At 37.4% G+C, this 27,471-nt stretch overlaps 1 protein-coding gene across 1 annotated transcript in view; it reads right to left on the bottom strand.

The window, feature by feature from the left end:
• Positions 1-3,387: 3,387 nt before the first annotated feature.
• PHKA1 (phosphorylase kinase regulatory subunit alpha 1) overlaps positions 3,388-27,471 on the bottom strand; it is a 167,791-nt gene continuing 143,707 nt past the window's right edge. The window contains exons 26-32 of the mRNA XM_055121487.1: positions 25,216-25,317; positions 23,507-23,622; positions 23,351-23,389; positions 14,521-14,703; positions 13,608-13,661; positions 7,990-8,190; positions 3,388-6,143 (exon numbers count right to left, since the gene is read on the bottom strand). Coding sequence (XP_054977462.1) covers positions 5,970-6,143; positions 7,990-8,190; positions 13,608-13,661; positions 14,521-14,703; positions 23,351-23,389; positions 23,507-23,622; positions 25,216-25,317 — 869 coding nt within the window. The 3' untranslated portion in view covers positions 3,388-5,969. The remainder of the gene's footprint in view (positions 6,144-7,989; positions 8,191-13,607; positions 13,662-14,520; positions 14,704-23,350; positions 23,390-23,506; positions 23,623-25,215; positions 25,318-27,471) is intronic.

The following is a 27,471-nucleotide window of genomic DNA, read 5'->3' as shown; positions in this document are numbered from 1 at the left end:
GAAAAAAAAACCCTCAATTTCTTGAAACTAGAATATACTTCTCACCCCAACTACCTTCTTTTTAATCACTCTTGGTGGGGCTTGAGTGACCAGATAGGGCACCTGGATGAAACCCAGGTTGGCTACATCCAAAGCAAGCACCCTGCCTTCTATATTATCCTTCTGGCCCCTGTCAGAGTATTTAAGGTCACGGGAAACTGGTTAAATCTTGACTCCAAGTTTACTGGCAGGATGATTCGGGGTAAGCCACCTAACTTACTTTCTTCAACTGTTCACGCTAATGGTAACGCCCCATAATAGTCACCCTATTTACTGAAGTGCTGTCAGTGACAGTTTCATGCATATATCACTCCAATCCCCACCATCACCCACAGAACTCCCTCCCACCCCCTTCCCAAGGAAACTCAGATCTGTAGACCGACTCTTCAAGTTCCCCTGGGCCATTAGTTGTTGCCTCATTAAGTTTCTTTACTAAGAGACTAGGGCTGGAGCGATAGCACAGCGGGTAGGGCGTTCGCCTTTCAATCGGCCAACCCAAGTTCAATTCCTCCGCCCCTCCCCGAGAGCCTGGCAAGCTACCGAGAGTATCGAGCCCTCACAGCAGAGCCTGGCAAGCTGCCCGTGGTGTATAGGATATGCCAAAAACAGTAACAATAAGTCTCTCAATGACTCTCAATGAGAGACATTACTGGTGCCTGCTCAAACAAATCGATGAGCAACTGGATGACAGTGACAGTGACTAAGAGACTAAGAAGCTTCTGCACCACAAAAGAAACAATAAAGACACTTCACAGTATGGGGAGAATATTCTCCCCCCACCAGTCATCTGACAAAGGGTTAATATCCAAGACATATAAACACTTGTAGATATTAGTAAGAAACGATGAGCAAAATATTTAATAAAATACTGATTTATTTTTTAATAAAATATCCCCAAAAATGGGGATAAGGGAGGAACAGACACTTCTTTAAAGAAGACAGAGAAGGTCAATAGGTACATAAAAGATGCTCTCCATGTATTATCAGAGAACTGCAAATCAGAGTAACAGTGAAATATCACCTCACATCAGTGAGGCTGGCACATATTAAAAAGGACAGAGCCTATCAATGCTGGCTTGATTGTGCAAAAACGGAATTCCCATCCACTGTTTGGTGAGAATGTTGGCTAAAGGTAATTTGTTTTTTTTTAATCTTTCAAAAGTTGTTTTTAATATTCCAGCATCCATCCCTCACCAGTGTACATTTCCCACCATCAATGTCCCCAGTTTCCCCCCATTCCACTCGCTCACCCCATTTGCCTCTCCCTTACCAAAGGTAAGTGTCTTTCTCTCTTGCTCTCTCTCTCACTCTTGCTCTCTCTCTCACTCTTGCTCTCTCTCTCACTCTTGCTCTCTCTCTCACTCTCACTCTCTCTCTCTCTTTTTGGGCATTATGGTTTGTAGTACAGGTACTGAAAGGTTATCATGAATATTTCTTTACCTATTTTCAGCATTCACTTCTTGCTCAGAGTAATCATTTCCAACTATCATTGTCTTCTCTATCCTAACTGACCAAACTGACTTTGAACAAGCAAAGTCAGGCTGCTCTTTGCCTCCCCTTTTGGTGATCTCCTCAGTCCTTGTCTTCTGACAGAAAAAAGCAGAAGGCCAAAAACACAAAATTAAAGCGAATCTCTTTAAGGCACCTTCTTTGTGCCTTTCACAATCTGCCCAGTGACGCCTCAAAGGTACTGAACAGAAGGCCCTTCTTTCTACACCACTTCCTAGTGTCTTGTACTTGGAGTGTTGTTGAGAATATGAATTCCAGAGTTAAAATGCATGGGTTCATACCACAGTCCTACCACTTACTATCTATTTGGTTTCATAAAATTTGCTCAAATACTCAGTCTCGCAGTTCCATCATCTGTAAAACGTAGATGATGGCAGCATCTATATCACATGGTGACTGTGAAGAAGAAAGTCATGGAAAGTCGTTGTGTGACAGTGTTTCACACTGTCCCGTTCTGACCACTGAAATATGGATCACTATTTGTTTTAAGGACTAAACCAAATAATTCCTTCATAGTTTAAAAACATCTCCCTCCTGAATGGACTCAAACAGCTAAATTAGTGCTGAGGTGGGGGAGACTTGAAAGGGAGGTGCATTAGGTTCCTTGGGAGAGAGAGATGGGTACACTGGTGATGGTTGTGCTATTGGAATTATGTGCAGGGGAAACCATCATAAAGAGTATTGTAAATCACAGAACCTGAACCAATTTTTTAAAGTTTTTTTTTAAAGTCTTGCTCCCCATACTTTTAGCTTCAACCCCACACCACCACCACTACTACGGGAGTACTACTTGTGGTTTGAGAACAGGCTCTTGGCAGCTTTTATGCCTAGGCTTAAAATGGTAGTTTTGCTAAATATAGGGTGACCACATCATCCAAACTGGGAAGCTTTTGAGAGTGACAAGGAGTGCTATTAATAATTATACCAGGACAACGGTCTTAAATGGGGACTGTAATAGGCAAATGAAGACATAAGGTCATTCAAGTTCACTAAGAAAAGAAAAGTAAATACAGAAAACACTGTATTTATCTCTAAGGCCTTAGTATGGGTATTAGGTATCAGGTAAGAACAAAATATGATAACAGGTTTTATGAGCTGTGTTTACAAAGTACTTTTCTTTGGGGGGTCACACCCAACGATGCTCAGGGGTCACTCCTGGCTCTGCACTCAGGAATTACCCCTGCTCGTGCTCAGGGGACCATATGGGATGCTGGGAATCGAACCTGGGTCGACCATGTGCAAGCAAATGCCCTACCCTCTGTGCTATCACTCCAGCCCCTACAAAGTACTTTTGCCCCACCTGCCGAACTAAGTTCGCAAAATGTAAAATTATATTTTTTTCTTAGAAGGAGTTTTATTGATGAAATAGAAATTAACGAAATGGGATTACAGACACATTAAACAATGTCTTGTCAGATAAATCTTCTCTTGTTACTCAAAAGGCCAATGAATAAACAAGATTCTGCCAACTATTTGTGATATTTCAGAAAATAAACAATTTTTAAGTATTCTTTAGTAGTTCAGAAATACCTTTTGCACAGCATCTTAATAATGAGTAAAAATCAGTCTTGAATTCATCAGAACAAATTCCTTAGAGACATCAATAAATTCATTAGAACTTAGTGACCCCAGTTTTACTAATTATGCATTTACACAATAAAACTATTATTTTGCTACATTATAGCAAAATTACATAGTCACTATATAGTACCTATATAGTGTATAGTATCTATGTACTATATAGATATATAGTATCTATACACTATATATATAGTGCATACACTATATACACCTATACACTATCTAGATAATATATATCATGCATTAATTTATCCTGTTTTGACCTAATTAATGAACACTGACTCTACTGTATAATTAAATGTGGTAGATATAGTCATAAAATAAATGACAGTAAAAAACACACATAAAATTTTACAAATTGGCACCACACATGATTTAATTAGAAATTCTAATTCTTTATTGTTTCCAACGCATTGCCGCTTTTATCCAACACATCTTTTAATATCTAAAAATCACAAAATATGAATTGAGTTTTCTCAAAAGGCACTTTAAAACAGTACTGTAAGGGGAACACAGTGACAGATATTTTGCTAAAACCCAGAGAAACAGAATCACCAGTGTCAGTTCAAGAAAACTAATGTGGGAGAGAGTGGTGATTTTTCCTCAAGTAACTCAAGATATTTTCCTCAAAGTTGTATATACTTGCATACTTGTGCATACTCCAGTGAAAAGACAGTTTTAGTAAAACTCACATAATCAGTAAGCTACTTACTGTGTGTTTCCATTTGGTTCAAGGGAGTTACTGAAAAGGTTGATCATCTTCTCTTTGTGTTCATTATCTATTTTCTATTACCCTACATCCAGTGCTTACTTACTCAAGGGGATTTATAAGATAGTCATTGACTAATTAAGATTTATTTAAAGAATCACCCATCCCCATTTTTTTGAGAAATCATCTATAACCGCCCCAAACTGGAGAGAACTGAGAGGACTGTAGTAGGAGTTAACTGAGTGAAAACAGTGAAATTTGCTAAGTTTACAGAAAAACCAGGTGAAGGAAATTGCTATGAATTGAGTGTTTGTGTGGCCAAAGTTTCTAATGTTGAATTCTTAATCCCCTGATATCATGGCATTCAGAAGTGGGACCTTTGGAAGGTAATTAGGATTATATAAAGTCATAAAGGTAAAGCACCCCCCCCATGGAATTCATATGCATAAGAAGAGAGAAAGACCTAAGTGCTCTCTCTTGTGGAGATATAGCAGGATACAGCAGGAAGGCAGCTGCTTGCAAACTGGGAACACAGCCCTCACCCAACCACCCAGAATCTGGTGGTACCTCAATCCTAGATTTCACAGACCCCAGAATCATGAGAAATAAATTGCTGTTGTTTAAGGAACAGAGAGTATAGTATTTTTATTATAGCTTCCTAAACTGACTTAAACAGAGAGGAAAAACAATCTACACACGGGACAAATGAAAAGGACTTCAGGATTCTTCCACTAATATTTGTGTGTCAACTTAAGGATACAGGTACATCTCCCGCTCACACACATTTGCATTTACATGCCAACCCAGAGCATCAAATACAGATACATATAGATATACAGACACATAAAAATAACTTACTTTCAGAAAAATTTTCATGTGTTCTTAGAGACATACAAAAATGCAGTTATTTATACAGGTTCCAAGGTACACATGGATATGAGTACTAGAATTAGGAAGTGGAAATATAAGTGAAAGCATTTATGAACAAATGGGAGGACAGGGAATTTGGGAAGGGGGATTGCATACTGAATTGAGTAGGGAATTGAGACAGATTCAGATAAGGATAAAGAAAGAGTGGTTAGTGGAACAGCTATAGATTCAATAGCTGGACTGCTCTTTGCCAAAAATAGAAAGTTGATTCTATGTAGTGTGTGTGTGTGTGTGTGTGTGTATGTTGCACCACTCTTCAGAAGTACAAATTGGGATACAGCTCTCCATTTTTTGATTCCCTCACTGCTCTCTTAGATAAAAGACAAGACACTAACCAGAGATCTCCTTTTTTGTCTATCTTTCTCTCTGAAAATGACTAAATTCCATGTTCCATTTCTCTGGGTTATTATACATTTTCTATTGCAAATATATCTGAAAACCGAACAATCTTCATAAAGTATTATTTCCAGTGTTAATACAGAAATCCTTAAATATACACATCGTATGTGCTTTTATTGATGCTTCATCAATAATCAGAGGGAGAGTAAGAAATATGCCAAAAAATGAGAATATGTGTGATGACAGTAATTCTACACAGTTGCGAGGCTACTACTCAGTATGAGGCCACATGTGAGTATAAAAGGGACCCATGAGCACTTTCATTTCCAATGATAAGGCACTTAGAATACAACTTCCAATTTATAGCAGCATAAAAATCCAATAATTTTGAGTTTCCTCACTTGAGATAATGTCCCAGCCCTCACACCCTTAAACATACAATGTAGCCAATATAAGAAAAACCAAACTTTTAGAGTAAGTTATCATTAGTACCTTCTCCCGAGACAGGAGTTAGAAAACTAAGCTGGTAGCTTAGTTTAGAAGGTTTGCTTCTAGCCCAATACTATGCTGTTTTAATTGCTACTGCTTTATAGTACAGTTTGAGATGGAGAGAGTGAAAATGCATGCAAACTTCTATGAACCATGAAAAAAATGCAGGCCCGTACTGAAACACCTGTGTGAGCATCAGTTTCCAGGCGAGGGTTCACTTCTTCTAAAGCAACTAGTTTACCAGTACAGTGTGTAGGGGGATGGGGAAAAGGGGGCAGGGTGGGAGTGATCAGGTAGTCACATTTAAGTTGTACAACCAACTAAGGCAGGGACCAGCTTTCAAAAGCCCCCCAGCAGCCAGGGCTCAAAGGCCTCATTGCATGGCACATAAACTTTGGGGCAGGAATTCCTGCACGTAGGTGGCAGCTGCCTTGGAGAGGTAGGTCATGGTGCCAAACCTGCCACTGGGTGCACTGTCATACAGAAGAGTACAGATGCCAGATGCAGGATCCTTTGCCAACATGATATCATCTGCGCCGAGGGTTTTCTGTTTGTTTTTAAGGGTGGGAGAACACAGAGGAAAGGAAAAATTACTAATCCTACAAATTTAAATCCTGAGAAGGATAACTAAGAACCCGCCCCCACCCCCAAAACCAACTAACAATTGGACCCTAGACTATCTAGCCAGGAAGGGATAAGGGTTATATGCAAAACAGAGAATATGAGGGTCTTTTTTTGGCTTTTTGCGTCACACCGGCAATGCTCAGGGGTTACACCTGGCTCTGTAGTCAGGAATCAGTCCTGGCGATGCTCAGGGGATCATATGCGATACTGCGCCCCGAACCCTGGTCGGCTGTGTGCAAGGAAAATGCCCTGCCCGCTCTACTATCGCTCTGGCCCCGAAGATGAGATTCTAATACATGAACTTTTCATTAGATCTAAAAATCATAAAATTGTTTCTAAAAATTAGTTTGAATTTTGTTATAATTTCTGAAAGGTAACTGAGTAGTAATCATTAAAGTATCAATAACTTATAGATCCCTCTAAAGACACTTTTGAAATTTTTATTATTTAAAAATTTTTAAACATTATTTAAATAAAAATTTATCTAAAGGGACTTTGATCTGAACCCTTCCAGTATCAAGGATTTGGTGTATATTACTGAATTTTGTATTTGGTAATTATTACCGTATTAAGTGTTCCAAGCTGGAGTCCATGCCTAAAAAGGGTTATATCTTGATGACAGAGAAACATTACAGGAGGGTAAGGCACTTGCTTTGTATGTGGCTGACTTGAATTCAATACTAGGTACTTGTATTGTTGCCTGAGCACTGCCGGGAGTGACTCCTGAGAACGCAGCCAGGGGAGCCCCTGAGCACCACTGTGTGTGGCTCAAATCTCCCTCTCAAAAAAAATCACACTTCTTGATATGCAGACTAATAGCAGTCCAGAATATTAAAATTAATTTTGTCCTAGAAAATCTTAGACAACTTTAATTTCTTTTGCATGTTTCTGTAGTTACCAATAGGATGAAACACCTATTGCAGATTTTGGAGTTTTTCCTGCTGACAACAATACATATCTTTCACTGTGAATAGAAATGTGAATATTTCTATTCACTGTGAATATTCTAAGAATAGAATATGCTTCTATTCTTAATATAGGAAAAATTTGGAAAGTTTTTTTTTGATAGTCAGCATTTTTAGAATGTGGTCAATTTCCTTCAAAACTTTTATTAATAAAATAAGAAAAATGGAGATTTAAAAGTTTCACTTATGAGCCAAAGAAAGAGTACAGTGGGTATGGCACTTGCCTTGAATGTACCAGACCTGGGTTCACTACCCAGCACTACATTATGGTCCCCCAAGAACTGCCAGGAATGATCCCTTATTGCACAAACAGGAGTAAGCCATGAGCATGTTGGGTGTGGCCCCAAACTAAACCCAAAGGCTTTGCGTAACTAAAAGGTAAGTAATATAGACAAGGAATAAGAGCAAAACAAACCCAAACCAGAAGTTCTTCTTTCTTTAAAGGCACTGAAAGGATATGCTATGCAATAATATCATATTGAGTCCTTATCCCTACAAAATATAGTTTTGTATAAAAAACTATACAAAAATATAGTTTTGTATAGTTTGATAAAAAGTACGAAATACAATGAAAAGCATAAAAGTCTCTCCTGGGTTCCAGTCAACTATCTAACACAGCTCTCAAACACGTGGTGAAAGATTCCCACACCTTACTTCTGTGAACAGTGCTCAGAGCCAATAGAAAGTTCGTCCAGAGAAAGTTAATGAATGCAGGAAAGTCACCTTGACTTCATGAGAATCTCTGAATGCTGAATCAGATTAGTATCAGATATTCTTCTCTGAGAAAACAATAGGTGTGCCTACCTGTTCTTGAAGGAACAAGTCGTTGGCAATATGCACTATCTTTTCCACAGCAATGATGCTTCCAATGCTATGAATTTCAATGTCTGCCAACATGGTAAGGACAAGGATGGCTTCAACTAGAAGTTGCCGGTACTCTGGCTGAGGTACACGATTCAGGACAGATTCCACCTGAACAGAGAATTTAATCTCTCCTGGTGTCATCTGTAATTGAGACACAGAACATCAGTAATTAAAAGCCATCATTCAAGAGACATCAATCACCTATTCTAAATGAAAGTTAAAAAAAAACACTCACAAAATTTCAACATTGGAACAGAAAAAGATAGTACAGCAGGTAGTGTTCTTGCTTGCCTTGCATGCAGCCAATCTGGGTTGTATCCCCAGCACCACATATGGTACCCTGATCTCTGGCAAGAGTGATCCCAAGCAAAGAGGTAGGGGTTGGCACTGAGCATCGCCAGGTGTCTCTCACCAGATCTCCCCCTAAAAATAACCCCAACATTGCAGATAATAGTGCTATGGTTCCCTTTACAGAAATGGAGTAAGTCTTTATGGAAGTCAACTCGGTAATGCAAAAGAAGAATCAAAAGTGTCAATACCCTCTAATCCACACTCTCAATTCTAGGAGCACATACTAAGGAAATAATTCAATAGAGGTTAAAACTCTATGTGCAAGAATGTTTTAAAGCTGAATTATTCACGAGTTTAAAGTCAGAAGTAACCTAATCTTGGGAATGGTTCCCTAAATAATGACATGGTATAACAACACCATGAGATTTTACTCATTTGGAAGAATAAACATGATTATGAATCAAAAAAATCTATGGAGAACTTTATACATGATCAGGATGATGGAAATTATATTTATATATTTATAGTTAACAAGGGCATGAACAAATACAAAGTTATCTTAGGGTAAAGAGGTAAGGAAATTGCAGGAATATTTTTTCATAAGATGATATTAAGTATATATTTCATGGGGCTGGAGCAAGAGTATAGCAGGTAAGGAGCTTGTCTTGCAGGCAATAGACCTGTGTTTGATTCTCCCATATGGTCCTCGAGTTTTACCAGAAGTGATCCCTGGGCACAGAGGCAGGGGTGAGCCTTGTGCACTGCCAGGTATGGCCAAAAAACATAAACCAACAAATCTGTCTTATTTTTTCAGTTACTAGTTCTAAGACCTTAAGATAAGTCCTCTTTCTTGTAAATTTCTCTCATGTTTCTTTCTTGTAAACTGGGAGCCATCATCGCTTCCTCAGCTAGCCCACATAGCTGTGCTGGAAATCAAGTTAAATAACAAGTTAAAGTGCTTGGACACTCTGAGAGGTAACATTCAGGTCTGTATTATTACAATTAACATTTCAATCTTGCTTAAAGGCAGAGAAAAGACAAGTAGAGAACAGCTATTTGTAGTAAAGAAAAGAACTAAAGGCAAGAATGAAACTCTAACCATAGTATTAGATTTCTATATACCTTTCCTTCTAGATATTATGTGCAATAACTTCATCTTCTTTTTTAAATTGTATTTTATTGAATCACCATGAGATATAGTTACAAGCTTTCATGTTTGAGTTACAATCACACAATGATCAAACACCCATCCCTCCACCAGTGCACGTTCCCTGCCACCAATCTCCATAGTATACCCCCCTTTCCCACCCACCCACTGCCTACATGACAGACAATTTCCCCCATACTCTCTCTATACTTTTGGGCATTATCGTTTGCAATAAGAGGTTATCAGTCCTCTTTATAGGTCCTTTATCTACTTTCAGCTCACATCTCTCATCCTGAACGACCCCTCCAACCTTCATTTTCTTAGTGACGACCCCTTCTTCATTTCAGCTGCCTTCTTCCCCCTACTCATGAGACAGGCTTCCAACTATGGAGCAATCTTCCTGGCCCTTGTGTCTACTGTCCTTGGGTGTCAGTCTCATGTTATGTTATTTTATACTCCACAAATGAGTGCAGTCCTTCTATATCTGTCCCTCTTTCTGACTCATTTCACTTAGCATGATACTCTCCATGTCTATCCACTTACAAGCAAATTTCATGACTATATTATCTCTCCTAACAGCTGCATAGTATTCCATTGTGCAGATGTACCAAAGTTTATCAGTCATCTGTTCTCTGGCACTTGGGATGTTTGCTTGGGATATAACCCCAGAAGTGGTGTTGTGGGGTCATATGGAAGCTCAATTTCTAGTTTTTGAACGAATGCCCATATTGTTTTCCAGAAAGGCTGGACCAGTCAGCATTCCCACCAACAGTGAAAGAGCATCCCTTTTCCCCCACATCCATGCCTGCACTGGTTGCTTTTGTTCTGCTGAATGTGTGCCAGTCTTTGTAGTGTGAGATGATATCTCATTGTTGTTTTGATTTGCATCTCCCTGATGATTAGTGATTTGGAGCATTTTTTCATGTGCCTTTTGGCCATTTGTATTTATTTTTTGAAGAAGCTTATGCTCATTTCTTCTCCCCATTTTTTGATGGGGTTGAAGTTTTTTTTTGTACAATTCTACTTGTGTCTTGTATGTCCTGGATATTAATCCCTTATCAGACAGGTAGTGGGTAAATATTCTTTCCCATTCCGTGGGCTCTCTCTGTATTTTAGTCACTGTTTCTTTTGAAGTGCAGAAGCTTCTTAGTTTGATGTAGTCATTTGATTATGTTTGATTCCACTTGCTTGGTCAGTGGTCTTTCATCCTTAAAGATGCTTTTAGGTTCAATGTCAAGAACTGTTCTGCCTACATTTTTCTCTATGTATCTTATGGGTTCATGTCTGATATTGAGGTCTTTAATGCACTTTGATCTGACTTTTGTGCCTGGCGTTAGGCAGAGGTCAGTGTTCATTTTTTTTGCAGGTAGCTATCCAGTTTTCCCAGCACCACTTGTTAAAGAGGCTTTCCTTGTTCCACTTCACATTTCTTGCTCCTTTGTCAAAGATTAAGTGGTCATATATTTGGGAATCTCTGACAGGATATTCAACTGTGTTTCATTGTTCTGCAGGTCTGTTTCTAAATACTATGCTGTTTTAATTGCTACTGCTTTGTAGTACAGTTTGAGATTGGGGAAGTTAATGCCACCCATCTTCTTTTTCCCAGGGATTGTTACATACAAATTTCAGGAGTGTTTTGTCTATTTCTTTGAAAAATGTCATGGGTATCCTGATAGGGACCGCATTAAATTTGTATGGTGCTTTGGACAATATTGCCATTTTGATAATGTTAATCCTCCCTATCCATGAGCAGGGGATGTGTCTCCATTTCCTAGTGTCCTCTTTTATTTCTTGAAGTAGTGTTTTGTAATTTTCCTTGTATAGGTCCTTCACCTCTTTGGTTAAGCTGATTCTGAGGTACTTGATTTTCTGAGGTACTATTGTGAACGGGATTTTTTTTAATGTCTCTTCCTTCTCTTTCGATATTTGTATATAAGAAAGCCAAGGACTTTTGGGTGGTCACTTTTGGGGGTACTTTACTATACAAACATATTGTTTCTAGGAGCTTTTCTGTAGAGTCTTTAGGGTTTTCTAATAATTTCACTTTCTTGGAAAATGTTTTACTGTCTTTTCTTAGGATTCATAATTTCTTTGTTGATTTCCTTTGTTGACTTCCTATAAAGTTATATATCTACATTTTTCTGCATGATTGGGTAGAAATCAAAATTTAAAAGTACCTAGTAAACTATGTTATGGCTATGTATCAGGTTTACACAAAATATATTTTAAAACTTTATTAATTCTCAGGCCCCATCCCTAAGAAATTCTAAGGTACTAAATTAGAAATGGGAGCTCAGGTTACACTAACATATAGTTAGAACTAATGATTACGAGTTTATGATATAATGGTTTACATGCATTTTACCAGAGAAAAGGTGGAAATGAGAAGAATGAGAAAACGAGAAGCAAACATTTTTTAGATTACTACCCAATACGCTCCATCACTGTCACTGTCACTGTCATCCCATTACTCATAGATTTGTTCAAGTGGGGACCAGTAATGTCTCATTGAGAGACTTATTGTTACTGTTTTTGGCATATCCAATACACACGGGTAGCTTGCCAGGCTCTGCCGCACGGGCTCAATACTCTCGGTAGCTTCCCGGGCTCTCTGAGAGGGGTGGAGGAATCGGACCCGGGATGCTCCATCAAAATCTGCAAACACTCATAAAAAAACAGTATAATCTAATCAATCATTAAATAAGTTGATCCTATATAGTTAATATTAACTCTCATATTAACCTCGAATTAGCCTCTAATATCCCCATTCTATTTAAAAAGAACTTGTATGTAATTACAAAACCATGGTGACAAGGTTACTGAGAATTAAGTTTTAGGCATATAATAGTTCAGCACCAATCCCACCATCAATGTCAACATCCTTCCACCAGTGTCCTCATGCTTCGTCTCCAGACCTCACCCCAGGCCCACTCCCTGACTGCAACCTTAACAGGCCTATAACAAAGTTAGTTGATTGTAGCTTAGAGTTCATGTTTTCAGTGTTTTTGAGTCTATGCTTTGGATATATATAGCTAAGCCACGTCCGTTATCACCAGTATAACTGAAACTCTTGACACCCTGTTTCCCATTACTTCTTTTTTTTTTTTTGCTTTGTGGGTCACACCCAGCGATGCACAGGGGTTACTCAGGAATTACCCCTGGCGGTGCTCAGAGGACCATATGGGATGCTGGGAATCGAACCCGGGTCGGCTGCGTGCAAGGCAGACGCCCTACCCGCTGTGCTATCGCTCCAGCCCCTTTCCCATTACTTCTTTTGCTCGTCTTTTTCCTTCTTCTCTCATTCTATTTTTAAATTCTCTCCTTTCTTCACATTCATTTTATGTCCAGCTGAATTCAAAATTCATTATGAATATTTAAGTGTAAAAATAAATTTGTAAAATCTTAAGTAGGCATTAATTTTATAGGTATTACCTGATAGATAAATGAATACAACAGATTTGCCTACCAAAGTAGAAATAGTTCCTAAAATGTATATATGCAATGTAATACTACTTGACTATAAGAAAGGTTGAAATCATGCAATTTGCCACTATGTGGATGCATCATCTAGAGGTAGATCTGCAGATGGATCACCATGCTGAGTGAAGTCAGCCACAAGGAGAGAGACAGATACAGAATGATCTCTCTCACATGTGGAATATAAAGAAAAAATAATGGAATAACAAATGGCTATAGAACTTAGCTTACCAGGGTAAGTGGAAAGAGGAGGGGATATGGGAAGGGGAGTTGGTTGTGTGTGTAGGGGGGGGTGGCACTGAGATAACGGTGGAGGGAAATAGACACTTTGGCAGACGGTGTGGGGTAAGAATGTTACGTGCATGAAACCCTATGATTAATAGTCTTGTAAATAGCAATAACAAACAATCATCACTATATCACTGTCATCCCGTTGCTCATCGATTTGCTCTAGCGGGCACCAGTAACGTCTCCATTATGAGATTTGTTGTTACTGTTTTTGGCATATTGAATACGCCACGGGTAGCTTGCCAGGCTCTGCTGCATGGACAAAAAATCATAGGTTATTTTTCAAAGCGATCACTGAAATATTTAATCTAGACAAACTATCAATCACATAAATGTGAATGCCATGGAATCTTACCTCTCTAGTGGTTGAAGAAGGAAGAACAAAACCTTCCACAGAAAGTCCGTGGCACTGAAAAACAGCAAAAGCATGCTGTTACCAAGGGTATACTGATAACTCAACAACCGGAGTGTGACAGGATAGAATTTCTAAGTATACTCCATGGGGTAGATGCTGAGTAATCACAGGTCTTTGCAGCCCAAGTATCGTTACCATGAGGTTATGAACTCCAATGTGGCAAGAAGCGAAATTGAACTACAGACCCAAGATACATCTGTTTAGAGAGGTGGAAGTTACAAAAGGGATTTACTAGCCTGAAATGTTCAGAGACCACCTGGAAGGATACAATACTTGGTCCCAGAGCCATAACAAAATTCATTATGAATATTTAAGTGGTGAAGAAGTTCAGAATTGTAGAATTATAGTTAAGTATCCCCCCAAAGCCCTCCTCATCTTACTCTGTTCTACTTTTTCTACCATAGGCAAATACTGTATCATTATTACTAGTAGTAGTGGTGCTGGGAATCAATCTCTGAACCTTATATATGCAAGGCAAGTGCTATACCACTGAGCCACATTCTTTTGCTGTATTTTTCATATGGTATGTATCAGAGTTTAATAACATATATGATTTAATTGCTACAAAAAGTGAGATTTTTATCACCAAATTCCTTCCACCAGCAGCCAATGTAACAATGTCCAATGAGTGGAGAAGTGATGGCTTTTGAAATCTTAACAATGGTACAATAGTGAGACCACATTATCAATAATGCCTAAACATCAAATTGACGGTTTCATTTTTATGCTTCCTTCTGTATGTTGTTCATCAGAGCTTATCAATGACTTTTATATAATTACAGTGATACCACTGATATGTTGTATTTCAGTCAAGAAATGAAATAAAGAGATATCTACAATATTTTATGCTCACCTTCTGCAAAATTTGCCACACTTTTTGATAAAATCCAATTGGGACTCTGTTCAGAGCTCCATCCAGCCGTCTTCGGCGCTGCCACTGACCTTGACGAGTATCTTTAGAAGTATCTTTAGATGAGAATTGACCATATACACTAAGAAAGGACCCACTATTTGGAGTCACAGAGGTTCCAGGTGACTTGGGGAAATGGGAGAAGAAAAATCACAAATCAAAATCTATTTCTGATAAAATACTATAAAAGAGCAAATAGGACCAAATACCAAATACACCACAAAATTATAAGCCATTCTAAGTGTAACACCAAGGATAAAGAGGTTACAGTGAAGCCAGCAAATGCAGGAATAGCTAATAGCAACATAAACTGGCGATATAGCCACTTTAGAAAGCAATTTAGTGTTACATGAGAAGAGTTATGAAGTACTGACTGTATCTAAAGTTCTTAAACTGTGTCCTTCCCTGGCTATCTCTGTGAAAACTCTAGTTGATGAGTAGATTTGTTGTTCTCATGGATAATAACATAAGACTCAATAATTTTTAAAAACATTTTTGTTTGTTTTTCGGGGGCCACACCTGTTGATGCTTAAGGGGTTATCTTTGGCTCTGTACTCAGTAATCACTTCTAGCGGGGCTTGGGAGACCCCATACAACTGCTGGGGATCCAAACCAGGTCAGCTGTTTGAAAGGCAAATGCCCTACCTGCTATAGTATTTCTCTGACCCCAAGATTCAATGCATTTAAAAGAACTGAAATCAGACAAAGAATATTCTCAGACCACAATGCAATTAAATTAGAAATCAGTAACAAAGAAAATCTGAAAAAATACCAATATGTGAATATTAGATAACACGCTCTTTACATAACTTATGGGTTACGGAAGAAATCAGAAACAAAATTAGAAAACACTCTGCAATGAGTAAGAATTAAAATACAACACACCAAAATTTCCAAAATGCAGCTGAGACATTGTTTTAAAAGAACTTTTACAAATGTCTATATTAATAAAGATCTCAAATAAACAAACATTCGAAGATAATAAAAAGAGAAAACTAAGCAAAAAGCAAGAATGACCAAAATTAAGATTATAGCAGGAAGAAATTAAAGAGAATTAAAGAGCAACAAACAAAATCAGTGAAAGGAAAAGAATTTTTTATCAAAAATTTGATAATTTTTTCATCAAAATAAATATCAACAAAACTGAAAAATCTTTAGCCAGAGGGACCAAGAAAAAGAGAAGCTGTATTAAAATAAAGATAGAAAAGAGAGTTCACCTCCAAACTTATAGAAATCAAAAGGATTATAAGGACATATCATCGGATGAAATGAACAAATTCCTAGAAAGACATAACCCACCCAAATCAACTGTTAATTCAAGAAACAGAAAATTGAAACAGATCTATAATGGAGAGAGCAAACCAGCTACTTACAAATCATTCCAAAAGAAAAGCGAAGCACAGAGTTTCACTATTTACTTCTACCAAATATTTAAAGAATTAGTATAGATTCATCCAAACTCTTCTGAAAAAGAGAAGATGAAGAAACTTCTCAACCCATTCTGCGAGAATGAAGCCAATAATACCGTATATTAAAATAGACAATGACATCACAAAAAACTACAGTTCAATATCCCTAGAATACACACAAAAATCCTCAAGAAGATACTAGCAAATAGCAGAGCGGACCGCCTTTCAGGTGGCCAACCCGTGTTTGATTCCTCCGCCCCTCTCGGAGAGCCTGGCAAGCTACCAAGAGTATCGAGCCCTCTCGGCAGAGCCTGGCAAGCTACCCGTGCTTATTGGATACGCAAAAAACAGTAACAATAAGTCTCTCAATGAGAGACGTTACTGGTGCCTGCTCAAACAAAAAAAGAAGTATGCACTGCACTCACAAAGTAGGATTTACTCCAGAAATTCAAGACATTTTAAACATCTAATATACCATATCAACAGAAAAACTGCATCATCTTGACAGACGTAAAAAAAAGCTTTAATTCAACTCTAACATGATTTCATAACTAAGACACTCAACAAACACGAAACAGAAGGAACGTTTTTCTGTCTAATGAAGGGCACTGACAGAAAACCAAACTCATGGTTGACTAATAAAGAATGGTTGAAGAATTAATGCTTTTTTTCCAAGGATCAGACTAAGACAAAGATATTTGTTCTTCCCACTTCGAATCAACTCTGTACTGGAGGTTTTAGCCAAGGTATTAAGCAAGAAACAAATGCAGAGTGAGAGAACGAAGTAAAATATCTTGTTTTCAAGTGACATGAAAAGACAATCTTTTTCTCACATGATTTTCTTGACACCTTTTTTAAAAAATCAACAATAAATACATTTATTTACTTCTGAATTCCATTGAATATGGACATGCCTTGTCTATACCTATATGAAATACTCTTGATAACTGTAGTTATGTAATAAGGTTTGCAAGAGGAAATTATGAACCCTTCAATTTTGGCCATTTTTGTCCTTCAGCCAAGACATACAGGATGATTTATGCTATACCTATTATTAAATCCAGCCACAACCAAGAAGAGACAAACTCCGACATGTCAGATCCAAATCAAAGGACCAAAGTGGACTGTTTGGTATTAGCAAAGAGATTCTCTTAAAACTGGTTTCAATGATCAAACGATCATGTATTCTAGATACATTACGATGAATTCTAGAGAGCATGCAGTCTTAGTCTGTAGCGACATGGCCTCTGTCATTCCAATTTTATAGCAACCCAGGCTCTGCTATTCCCTTTCTTTTCCTGTGTCTTTCACTGGTGCTTCAGGAAGCAGTTTACTGCTTCATTTTCCTTCCTTAGTACTTTAGTCTAGATATTCATTTCTTCCTCCACTTGGCTCTCATGGTGTGGAGATTTCTAGGAAAATGGCAGAGAGCTCTTCTTCTTTTCAAAAGACAGCATTACCTATTATGGGCACCTTGAATAACCATTGGAATATTAGTATCAGCCTATCAGTTTCTATTTACAAGCCCAGTTTGGTTTAATAAAGATCATAGTACATTTGTAGATCAATATTAGGATCATTAATACTGTCATGTTACTAAGACTTCTGATCCATGAATATAGGATCTTTCATTTTTTATATATTTAATTTTTTCAATAAGTTTTGTAGTTTTTAGAGTAAACAAACTATACTTTCGGTAAAATTAAACTCCAATGTTCATTGTGCAGAACAGAGGAACACAGCATGACAGAGTGCTATTTTTGGAAAGGCCTGCTTATAAGACTAAACCTTGGCTACTGTTCGAGAACCTATTATTTGGGGGTCTGGGGAGGGCGCATCCTACCAGTCCCAAAGTTGTAAATGTGGCTCACTATACCTAAACTGTTAGTGCAAACACTATAGCTTATGTTGAATACATGGTTTCCTTCTGGGAGACTAAAGTTTTAGTATGTGCTAGGGAAAGGCTCTTAATGTCACCAGGCCCTCTTAAGAACCCTGGATGCTGAGTCTTCAGTAAGCTTCTTTGCTTGCCAACTCATTATACATGTTGTCAAAACTTACTGCAAGAGGAGCTGGAGGGATACTACAACAGGTAGGTGCTTGCTTTTGCATGAGGTGAATCTGGGTTCGATCCCTGGTACCACATATAGTCCCCTGAGCACCTCCTGGAGTGATTCCTGAGCTCAGAGCCAGGAGTATGCCCTAAGCAACCTCATGTGTTGCCCCAAAATCAAAACCCAAAACCAAATTAACTCATTGCAAGAGAACTAAGCACATTGTATGTAACTCCATTGAAAAATTTCTCTGGAACTTGTATATGCTTTTCCTAGACTTTGTATAAAGCATTTCTTCCCTTTGCTGATTTTGCTTTATATTATTTCACTATAATGTATAACAGATGTAAGTATAACTATATACTGAATCCTGTGAGTCCTCCTAGTAAATCACTGAGCATGGTAATCTCAAAACCCCAAACATAATCATGGATGGGAACTGATAGGTAAAACTATAAAACTTTTGAAACAAACAAAAGGAATAAAAATTCTGACTCTACAGTTCTCTGTTGAAATATTGAATGTATCCAGAGTATAGAGAGAATAAAGTGAAGATCATTGGCCACTCAGGTGCGGGACGGGGGGTGTGGGGATGGGAGGGGGTATATTGGGGTTCTTGGTGGGGGAACAGGTGCACTGGTGAAGGGATGGGGGTTTGATCATTATATGACTGAGACTTAAACCTGAAAGCTTTGTAACTTTTGTCACGGTGATTCAATAAAATAAAATATATATATATATATATAAAATCTGACTCTACATTAAGCAGTTTTCTTAGATTAAAAAAATGACAAATAGAACTCCACCAAAATTAATACTTTTTTTCTTCAAAGGACAATATGAAGAAAGTGATTCCTGTGGTGATATTATGATGAAGACAAATAAAAAAGGAAAAGAAAAGTTGAAAGACGATCATTTTTAATAGGAAAAATATTTCTCAGTCACAACTTTATAAGAGATTTCTATACAGAATATTAAAGAGTCTTTAGAACGCAATAATAAAATGACCAATAACCTTATTAACAAAATGACAAAGAATCTGAATTGACATTTCTCCAAACAAGACCGACAAGGAGCCAAGAAGCATTTCAGAGTCTCAGTACCATAGCCCATTAGGATAATGCAAATCAAGACTTGCTAGAATAAAAAATATAATAAATATGAATTTAGAATACGAATATGAAGTTAGTATATGAAGAAACTGGAGCTCTCATATACTGTTGTTGGGGATTTAAAATTGTGCAACCCATATGGAAAACTGCATTTCCTCAGAATGTTTAAAATCTATACCAAAACCACAAAAATGTCTGCTACTAACTCTATATATATTCAAGAGAAATGTCCACACAAAATAAATGAAGGACTATTTGTTTATAATAGCTAACACAGGTAACAATCCAGATATCCATCAACAAATGAATAAATAAAATGTGGTATATAAATGCGATGGCATTTTTATGTGTGGTGCCAGAGACTGAACCAGATCCTCACACATGCTAGGCATGAGCTCTGTCTTTCAGCCACATCCTCAGCCTGCTATACAGTGAGAAAATATGTGGACATACAAAGGAATGAAGTACTTAAACAATGCTACAACACAATTGATTTTGATAAACTATTAATGATAAAATGCAGAAGAGAGTGGCCTTTGTCGGTTTTGATTCTGAAATAAATATAAAATATAAAGAAGATGACAGAAACATTTTCTGTTCAAAGAACTCATTTCCTATAGGTGAAATGCCAAAGTCAACCATTCAGAGCAAAGTACCCCAAGATAATTTTTTATCTGAAATACAGTGATTTCAGTGTATCAAATATGTGACTGGCATTTGATATATTTTTCATTGCCTTTGACTCTACCACCAAAAACCACCTACACTGATAATACTGTGATTGAATCCGTAAATGGTAGGTACGGGATGCACTGCAATTCGAACAATTTGGGGGCTAAAGAGATAGTACAGCAGGTAGAGCATTTGCCTTACAAGAGGCTGACCCAGATGAATTCATGGCATCCCATATGATCCCCTGAGTACCTCCAAGAGTAATTCCAAAGCTGCAAAGTCAGGAGTACCCCCTGAGTATCACTGAGTGTGGCCCAAAAGCTAAAATAAAACAAACTATTTTCCAATTCTGAGTGTTTAGATAAGCTCATCCTCTATATCTTCGCACTCCTTTATTAATACGGATATAGCTGGAGGCCCAAACTTATACTAATCCATTATAGGTTATTTGGTTCCTATCAACAGAAATACCATATTATGTCCTATCATTTTCCATTTGTTTAATTGCCATCTGGCCTAAATATCTTCATTCTTATAGATCAAAAATCATAGCCCATTGTGCAAAATTAATTTAAACAATACAAATTTAAACGGAGGACATAAACTTCATGAGGGCAAGAACAATATCTGTCCCTTTGCTACTATAGTTCAAACACCTGGTACAAATCCTGCATTCAAATTTTATTTGTTTAATGAAATAATAATCAAAAGAATGGGTAACTCAGAGACTTTCAAACTGAAAAGCACATTAATCACTGAGAAAGCTGGTTAAAATTCAGGCCTCATCTTCAACTATTCTGGTTCAGTAGGCTTAGCTAAGGTGGGGACCAAGAATTCTCATTTCTAAGAAATTCCTAGGGTTGTGATGTTCATGTTGTCTATGACCTAGCACACAGCAGATATGCAATTATCAAATCTAGCTGAAAGACTGTAACAATTCTCATACCTAACTCAAAGACTATGCAGACATGCGAGCAAGTATTCACTGTATCACTGTCATCCCGTTGTTCATCGATTTACTCGAGCGGGCACCAGTAACGTCTCCATTCATCCCAGCCCTGAGATTTTAGCAGCCTCTCCATATTCGTCCTTCCCAACGATTGGAGGCTCTTTCAGGGTCAGGGGAATGAGACCTGTTATTGTTACTGTTTTTGCAAACAAGTATTAGATATTTACATGTGAAAGATTTCTAAAACACCATACATTTTTGTTTTGTGCTTCTTATAGGTTAATAAGTATATACCATGAGTTACATATTAGCATGTCCAAAGCACTTATGAACAATACGTGTTACAAGACAGGGCTCAAGAAATAGCATAGAGGTCAGGGGTGCACACTTTACATCGCAGGACCCCAGTTCAATCTTAAGTCACTATATGACCTATCACATATCCTGGGTACTGCCCTGACAGCCTTGGTAGCCTTGGTGGTCCACTGGGGTGGCCCTGGTAAACCTAGCAATTGAGGGTTCAAGCAGCACTGCATTCTCAGGCCTTATGACTGAAGCACTCAAGTGCTGCCTGAGTGCCCTACATTCCCCCCACAATACATCTTGGTAGCCCCACCCCTGTAAAACGTCAATAGAATTTACTAGATGAGACAGTGACATGAAATCTGTACCCAGGGATGGCCACCTTGGTCAAAGATAAAAGGCAGGAAATAAAAATAAAATTAAAACGGAGGAATCAGGCAATGATAATTTGCGTTTCTAAAAGTTATCAATTGGGCTAGAGAGAAAGCAACAGGTGAGGCACTTGCCTTGCATGTGACGCACATGAGTTCAATCCCTGGTACTCCACATTGTCCCATAAGCCCTAGCGAGACTGATCCCTGAGCACCGAGCCAGGAATAAGCACAGCTGAGTTTGGCTTCCCCACACCCAATAAACAGAAGTTATTAGTAGAGTAAAATTACCAAAACTCAAGTACTAGGCCAGAATGTTATCATTTAAAAAACTGACAAGGGGCTGGAGCAATAGCACAGCAGGTAGGGCGTTTGCTTTGCACACGGCCGACCCGAGTTCGATTCCCAGCATCCCATATGGTCCCCTGAGCACCTCCAGGAGTAATTCCTGAGTGTAGAGCCAGGAGTAACCCCTGTGCCTAGCCAGGTGTGACCCAAAAAGCAAAATAAATAAATAAATAAATAATAGAAAGCTGACAAAATGTCCTTATTGAGACATCATGGTAAAGGGTAAAATAAATAAAATTGCATTAAAGTTATTTTATATCAGTAAAGAGTACATTGGTAAGTGGTATGGAAATGTATTACTAGGACAATACAAATGAACAGAAGGCAAGGATGGAAATCAATTATTTACAAATTAGTAAGCAATGAATTTAGGTCTCTCAATAATTTACAGTCTGACTTCAGGCTTTCTTAAAGACCTACATGGAGATGTGTGAAAAAATTAAGATAAGGCTAGAGATGTGGGTAGCTCAACAGTAGACCATAAGGTCTACAGATTCATTGGCAAAGGATTTTATCCCTGGCACCATAAACTAAATAAAACAAAGTGAAACACTAAATATTCCAGGTGGGTAGGTCAAGTCTTTAGTATAATAATTCAGTTGGGAACAGACTTAAAGTTCTAAATATATAATGAACATGTAAATAATACTGCGTAACCATAAAAAACTATGAACATGTTTAGCCAATCAATCAAGACAAAGGTTGTGTGCCAATACAAGTTTCTCTATTTACTATGAAAAATATTTTTCATATTTCCAATATGAGACACTCAGATTATCCAAATTATTGGGAAAAAGCTCTACATGAACATTTTTCTATCTCAAGATCTTTCCTTATTCCACTCTGTTCTTGCCCTTCTAGAGGGTATTTTATAAAAGCTCTCAAAGTAAGTTTACTTCAAACTAAACTGCAAGCATTGTCCCATTATTCTAAATCATTTCTGATTTCTTAAACACAAACTCCATTTCACTCTCTTTTTCTCAGGGTGTGCTTTAATGCCTTAAGTTACCAAAGTAAAATCTAATTTCTAACTAGAAATCTACAATCTAATTTCAGGATAAGAATTTTCAAAAGATTTGAAATAATAAAACAAAACCGGGGCTGGAGTGATAGCACAGCGGGTAGGGCGTTTGCCTTGCACGCGGCCGACCCGAGTTCAAATCCCAGCATCCCATATGGTCCCCTGAGCACTGCCAGGGGTGATTCCTGAGTGCAGAGCCAGGAGTAACCACTGTGCATCGCCAGGTGTGACCCAAAAACCAAAAAATAATAATAATAATAATAATAAAACAAAACCCTGGCCTAATCTGGTTTCTCTCCTCGTACCTGTTCTTACAAATGAGACATTTAAGTCTAGTTCTATAAAGGAAAGTAATTCCAAATTGTCATGTTAATCCTAGCAACAGGAACTGGGGATTTCAATTTCTTACTATTAGAGGCAAGTCACTTTCCTCCTTAAATTATCTAAAGAGTTTGGTTCAGAAAAAAGGAAAGTTATTATAATATAGAAGTAAAGCCAGGTTAAACTGTGTTAAAGAATCCCTAGTTGTTTCACCTGACTCTCAGTTGAGACAGACAGTCTACGGAAATCCACCTGAAAAATAAATGACTCAAATTAAAATCCGCATAAAAAAATGCATGGCCTTAGCAACGTTCAATTACAAAATAATGTTTGACAATGTCTTAGCAAATCTCCCAACTACTGTATTACCTGCTTCATCTCACTTTTTAACTGCATGATCCCAGTTCGTTCTGTTTTGGTTGCCCCAACAGCACCAACCTCATGGATAGAAATAGCAGGACTGATAGTGGAATCAGAGGGACGAACTAAATAATGTGAAAAATTAAAAGAGAGAGGACAATCAAATTAATTTTTTTTCTCCACAACACTCAAAAGATGTACATATTCATTATTTTATTTCTAAGTTTATAAAAATGCCCTCAACTGTTCCTTGATATTTAGGTGTGGTTTATAAGCCAGTTTCATCAGTATCACCTAGGTTCTTGCTAATAAAATCTGAAACCCTGAATTTCAGCATAATCCTTAGGTTTCAGAGTTTTACACAGTTTTGTGAGTCTTACTATGTAAGATTCAGGAGTCTTACACTGCTTTCTATTTTACTGAGGTCTCATATCCATCTCTATCACATTATATATATACACATATATATATATATATATATCACTGTCACTGTATCACTATACATATGTACATACTGTAGCAGAGCCCGGCAAGCTACTGAGATTATTGAGCCTGCACAGCAGAGCCTGGCAAGCTACTCGTGGTGTATAGGATATGCCAAAAACAGTAACAATAAGTCTCTCAATGAGAGACATTACTGGTGCCCGCTCGAACAAATTGATGAGCAACGGGGTGACAGTGACAGTGACTGTAGCATTGTCGTAGCACTGTCATCCCACTGTTCATCAATTTGCTTGAGCAGACACCAGTAACATCTCCATTGTGAGACTTGTTACTGTTTTTGGCATATTGAATATGCCACAGGTAGCCTGCCAGGCTCTGCTGTGCAGGTGGGATACTCTCGGTAACTTGCTGGGCTCTCCGAGAGGGACGGAGGAATCAAACACGGGTCGGTCACGTGCAAGGCAAACACCCTACCCTCTGTGCTATTGCTCCAGTCCATATGTACATACATATATTTATAAAGATGAGTATGACCAGTGAATTTTTTGTTTGCACAGATATTTTAGGCATTTTATACTAAATACCATTTCCAAACCTAAGTGTTCCTGGAATATTATTTTGAGATGAATCCTAGATGTATCTAAAGTTAAAGATGAAAAGATACATCAGTTAGATCAGATATACTACACAACTACAAGCACATGTATACATGCATACACACATACCCCACTCGCAACTGCTATTAAAGTATTTCTAATTGGAACACAAGAAAGATATCGATGACTGGATGAGTAGATTACCAGAATAATCTACTAGCTGTTTACTTAATGAGATAAGCTATTTCATGAGAAAAAATAGCTTGTCAAATTGTGTTCCAGAAGACATCTTTAACTATTTCATATACAACTAACTTATATATCTGGGAGGAAAGTTTGTGGAAATAAATGGGAAACCGTTTTATTTTATTACTCTTTAGGAGGGCTCCTTAGTGAGACTCAGGAATTCCAGGGACCCCATCAGGAATTATAGGCCAGCTGTGCCAGTGGTTGAGTGCAAGGGTCCGAGAATGCACTGCTGCCCAGACCCAGCAGTGCTTGGCCACCCCAGCAGTACTAGGGTCACCCAGGGCTACACCAAATGATGCCTGGAAAGCATGTAGTGCAAGGACTGATCATGCTAACTTCTGTACTATCTCCTGGACCTGAATATGCAGTTTTAAACCAATGAGAAAACTTACTACTACCAAGTCAAAATGTAAAGTTATTTGAACTTACCACTCCGTTCCACTCCAAACTCTTTGCCACTGAGAATATGATGTAAGAGATCCTTCATGGCTGATGGACTTAGATTCATCAGACCCTCTGTGGCTTCCTCAGCTAGTAACAGAAACATTAGAAGGGAATTCTAATTCACCCACCGTGGTTTTTCTCATTTAATTTCTTGCTTAAAATTTCTGAGTCCCAGGATTGGAAAAATAGAGTTAACAAAATAAACTTCGAGCACCAAACTACGGAGATAGTTGTACTTAATAATCAGTCGTTTACAACTAACCATCTAGTTTATGGATTAAACAGGTCCTTGATTTCTTCTTCACCTCCCCTTCCACATCTTAGAGTATTTGCATAACTTTTGTTTGAAGTCAGATGAATAAGAGAAAGTGAAACTGAAGTCAGTCAGAGAGAGACAAAATTTATATGCACATAGAGTAAACCAAGTTAACTACTCAGTCTGAAAATACAGACTCAAAAGAAACTAGATACCAATCTATGAAATTATTAAGAATTAGTAACAATATAAAGATTTCTTGAACTTTAATTTCAGAGAGTAAAATAATTACCATATGCAGGTGACACATGTAGGTCATAATTTTAGTAATGCTAGTAAAACAAGTATGCCACAGTACTTGACTTTAAGAAGCTGATGAACTATTTGGGAGAGGTTGGTAATGTATACAAAATAAACAATAGCAAACACTTGGCCAAAACTTGCCCCAAACAAGAAGCATAGACAATTATAAATTATGAAACCAACACATCAATCTCCAAATATGGGGACTGATAAAATTAAGAGGGAATACTATTAAAATAGAAGGTAGAGGTAAGACTACTGAAGGTCTTCTATGTCAGGCCCAGGAATCTGGACATTATCATATAAATAATAAAGTGTTATGAATGTGGGAAAGATATGTGGCTCAGTGGAAAATTTCAGTGCATGAGGCCTGGGCTTGATTTGCAGCATTACTAATAAAAAGAACAATTATGATTTTTATGAATATGCAGGCGGAAAAGAGATATAACGACTGGGTATTAATAAAAAGTAAAATCGTTTAGGAGTTTTATCTTTTCTTTAAAGTATGTCATTGACCAATTAGAACCTTTAAGGAAATATTTTTTAATATCATCACTAGAAAATGTAAAAATACATGTAATCCAAACCAATATGCAGGATTATATGGAAATCATTTGGAATCAGACATAACTAAATGTCACTATTTACTAGTAATGTATCTTTGGTTAAATTTTATAACTTATCTGTTTCAGTTGTAGTTATAGTAAAAGTGAAACAAAAGTACTTTCTCTAGAGGGTTGTGTTAAAAATTAAATGAGAAATTGTATGAAAATATAAAGCAAGTGCCATGTCTGGCATAAACTAAATATAAACTTATTTGTCTTTCTTCCTTTAAATGGTTATTTAAATATAAAGGAATGTAATTAAGATGGACATAAATCAACAAATTTAGCTACTTAACTCTACTTCACTCAATTAAAAGCCTTTTGTAGAAATTTAACTGAATCAGCTCTAAAATTGTGTTTTGTAACTATAAATTTATTTTCTATTCAATTTCTATGTATTATTTTGCCATTCATTAAAACATTTTTAACTTAAAAATTCTGATTTTCCCCATTTCTATTTGTGATAAATTCCCATTCTCAAAGCATCGTAATCTAAAAGGATAGTTGATTGAAATTTAAAAATTACCAACAGGAAAGAGTCATACTATGGTGGGGGCTTTTGTCCCCTCACACTTTATACAATTCTGCACTAAACCTTTTGAAGGCCAGGCGACATTCTAAATAAAGTCTTTACACAACATTTTCATAACTATTTCCTAACTAAGATTCATATCTTGCCAGAAACCTATGGTTAATACCAAAGAGTTCTGCCAGGCAAATATTAATAAGAAAATTGACTTCCTTTATTCAATCCTTATGCTAACTAAACAGATTAATGATAGGATGATCAAACTGGTAACTCAATTTGACATCCAAATCTCCGTTGCCTCAATAAGAATCCAACACAATTTGTCATATTAAGTTGAATTCATCCTCTGGATCACTAGAGAAGTTAAGAGAAACGTAATTTGGAATGATGAGTTCCCAAGATGTGGAATCTTGAAGATGCAGAACTAATACAAAAATGTTTCAAAATATCAGTACTTTAAATTGTCAGGATTACTAAATTATCAATCAAAAATACTTTAATATTCTCGCTCTCCTGATTGTAAAGTCAATCAGACTACATTTTATTTT

Source organism: Sorex araneus, chromosome X (assembly GCF_027595985.1).
Source record: "Sorex araneus isolate mSorAra2 chromosome X, mSorAra2.pri, whole genome shotgun sequence".
Lineage (NCBI taxonomy): Eukaryota > Metazoa > Chordata > Mammalia > Eulipotyphla > Soricidae > Sorex > Sorex araneus.
Note: the sequence above shows the minus strand (reverse complement) of the source record. Positions and strands in the feature narration are given on the sequence as shown.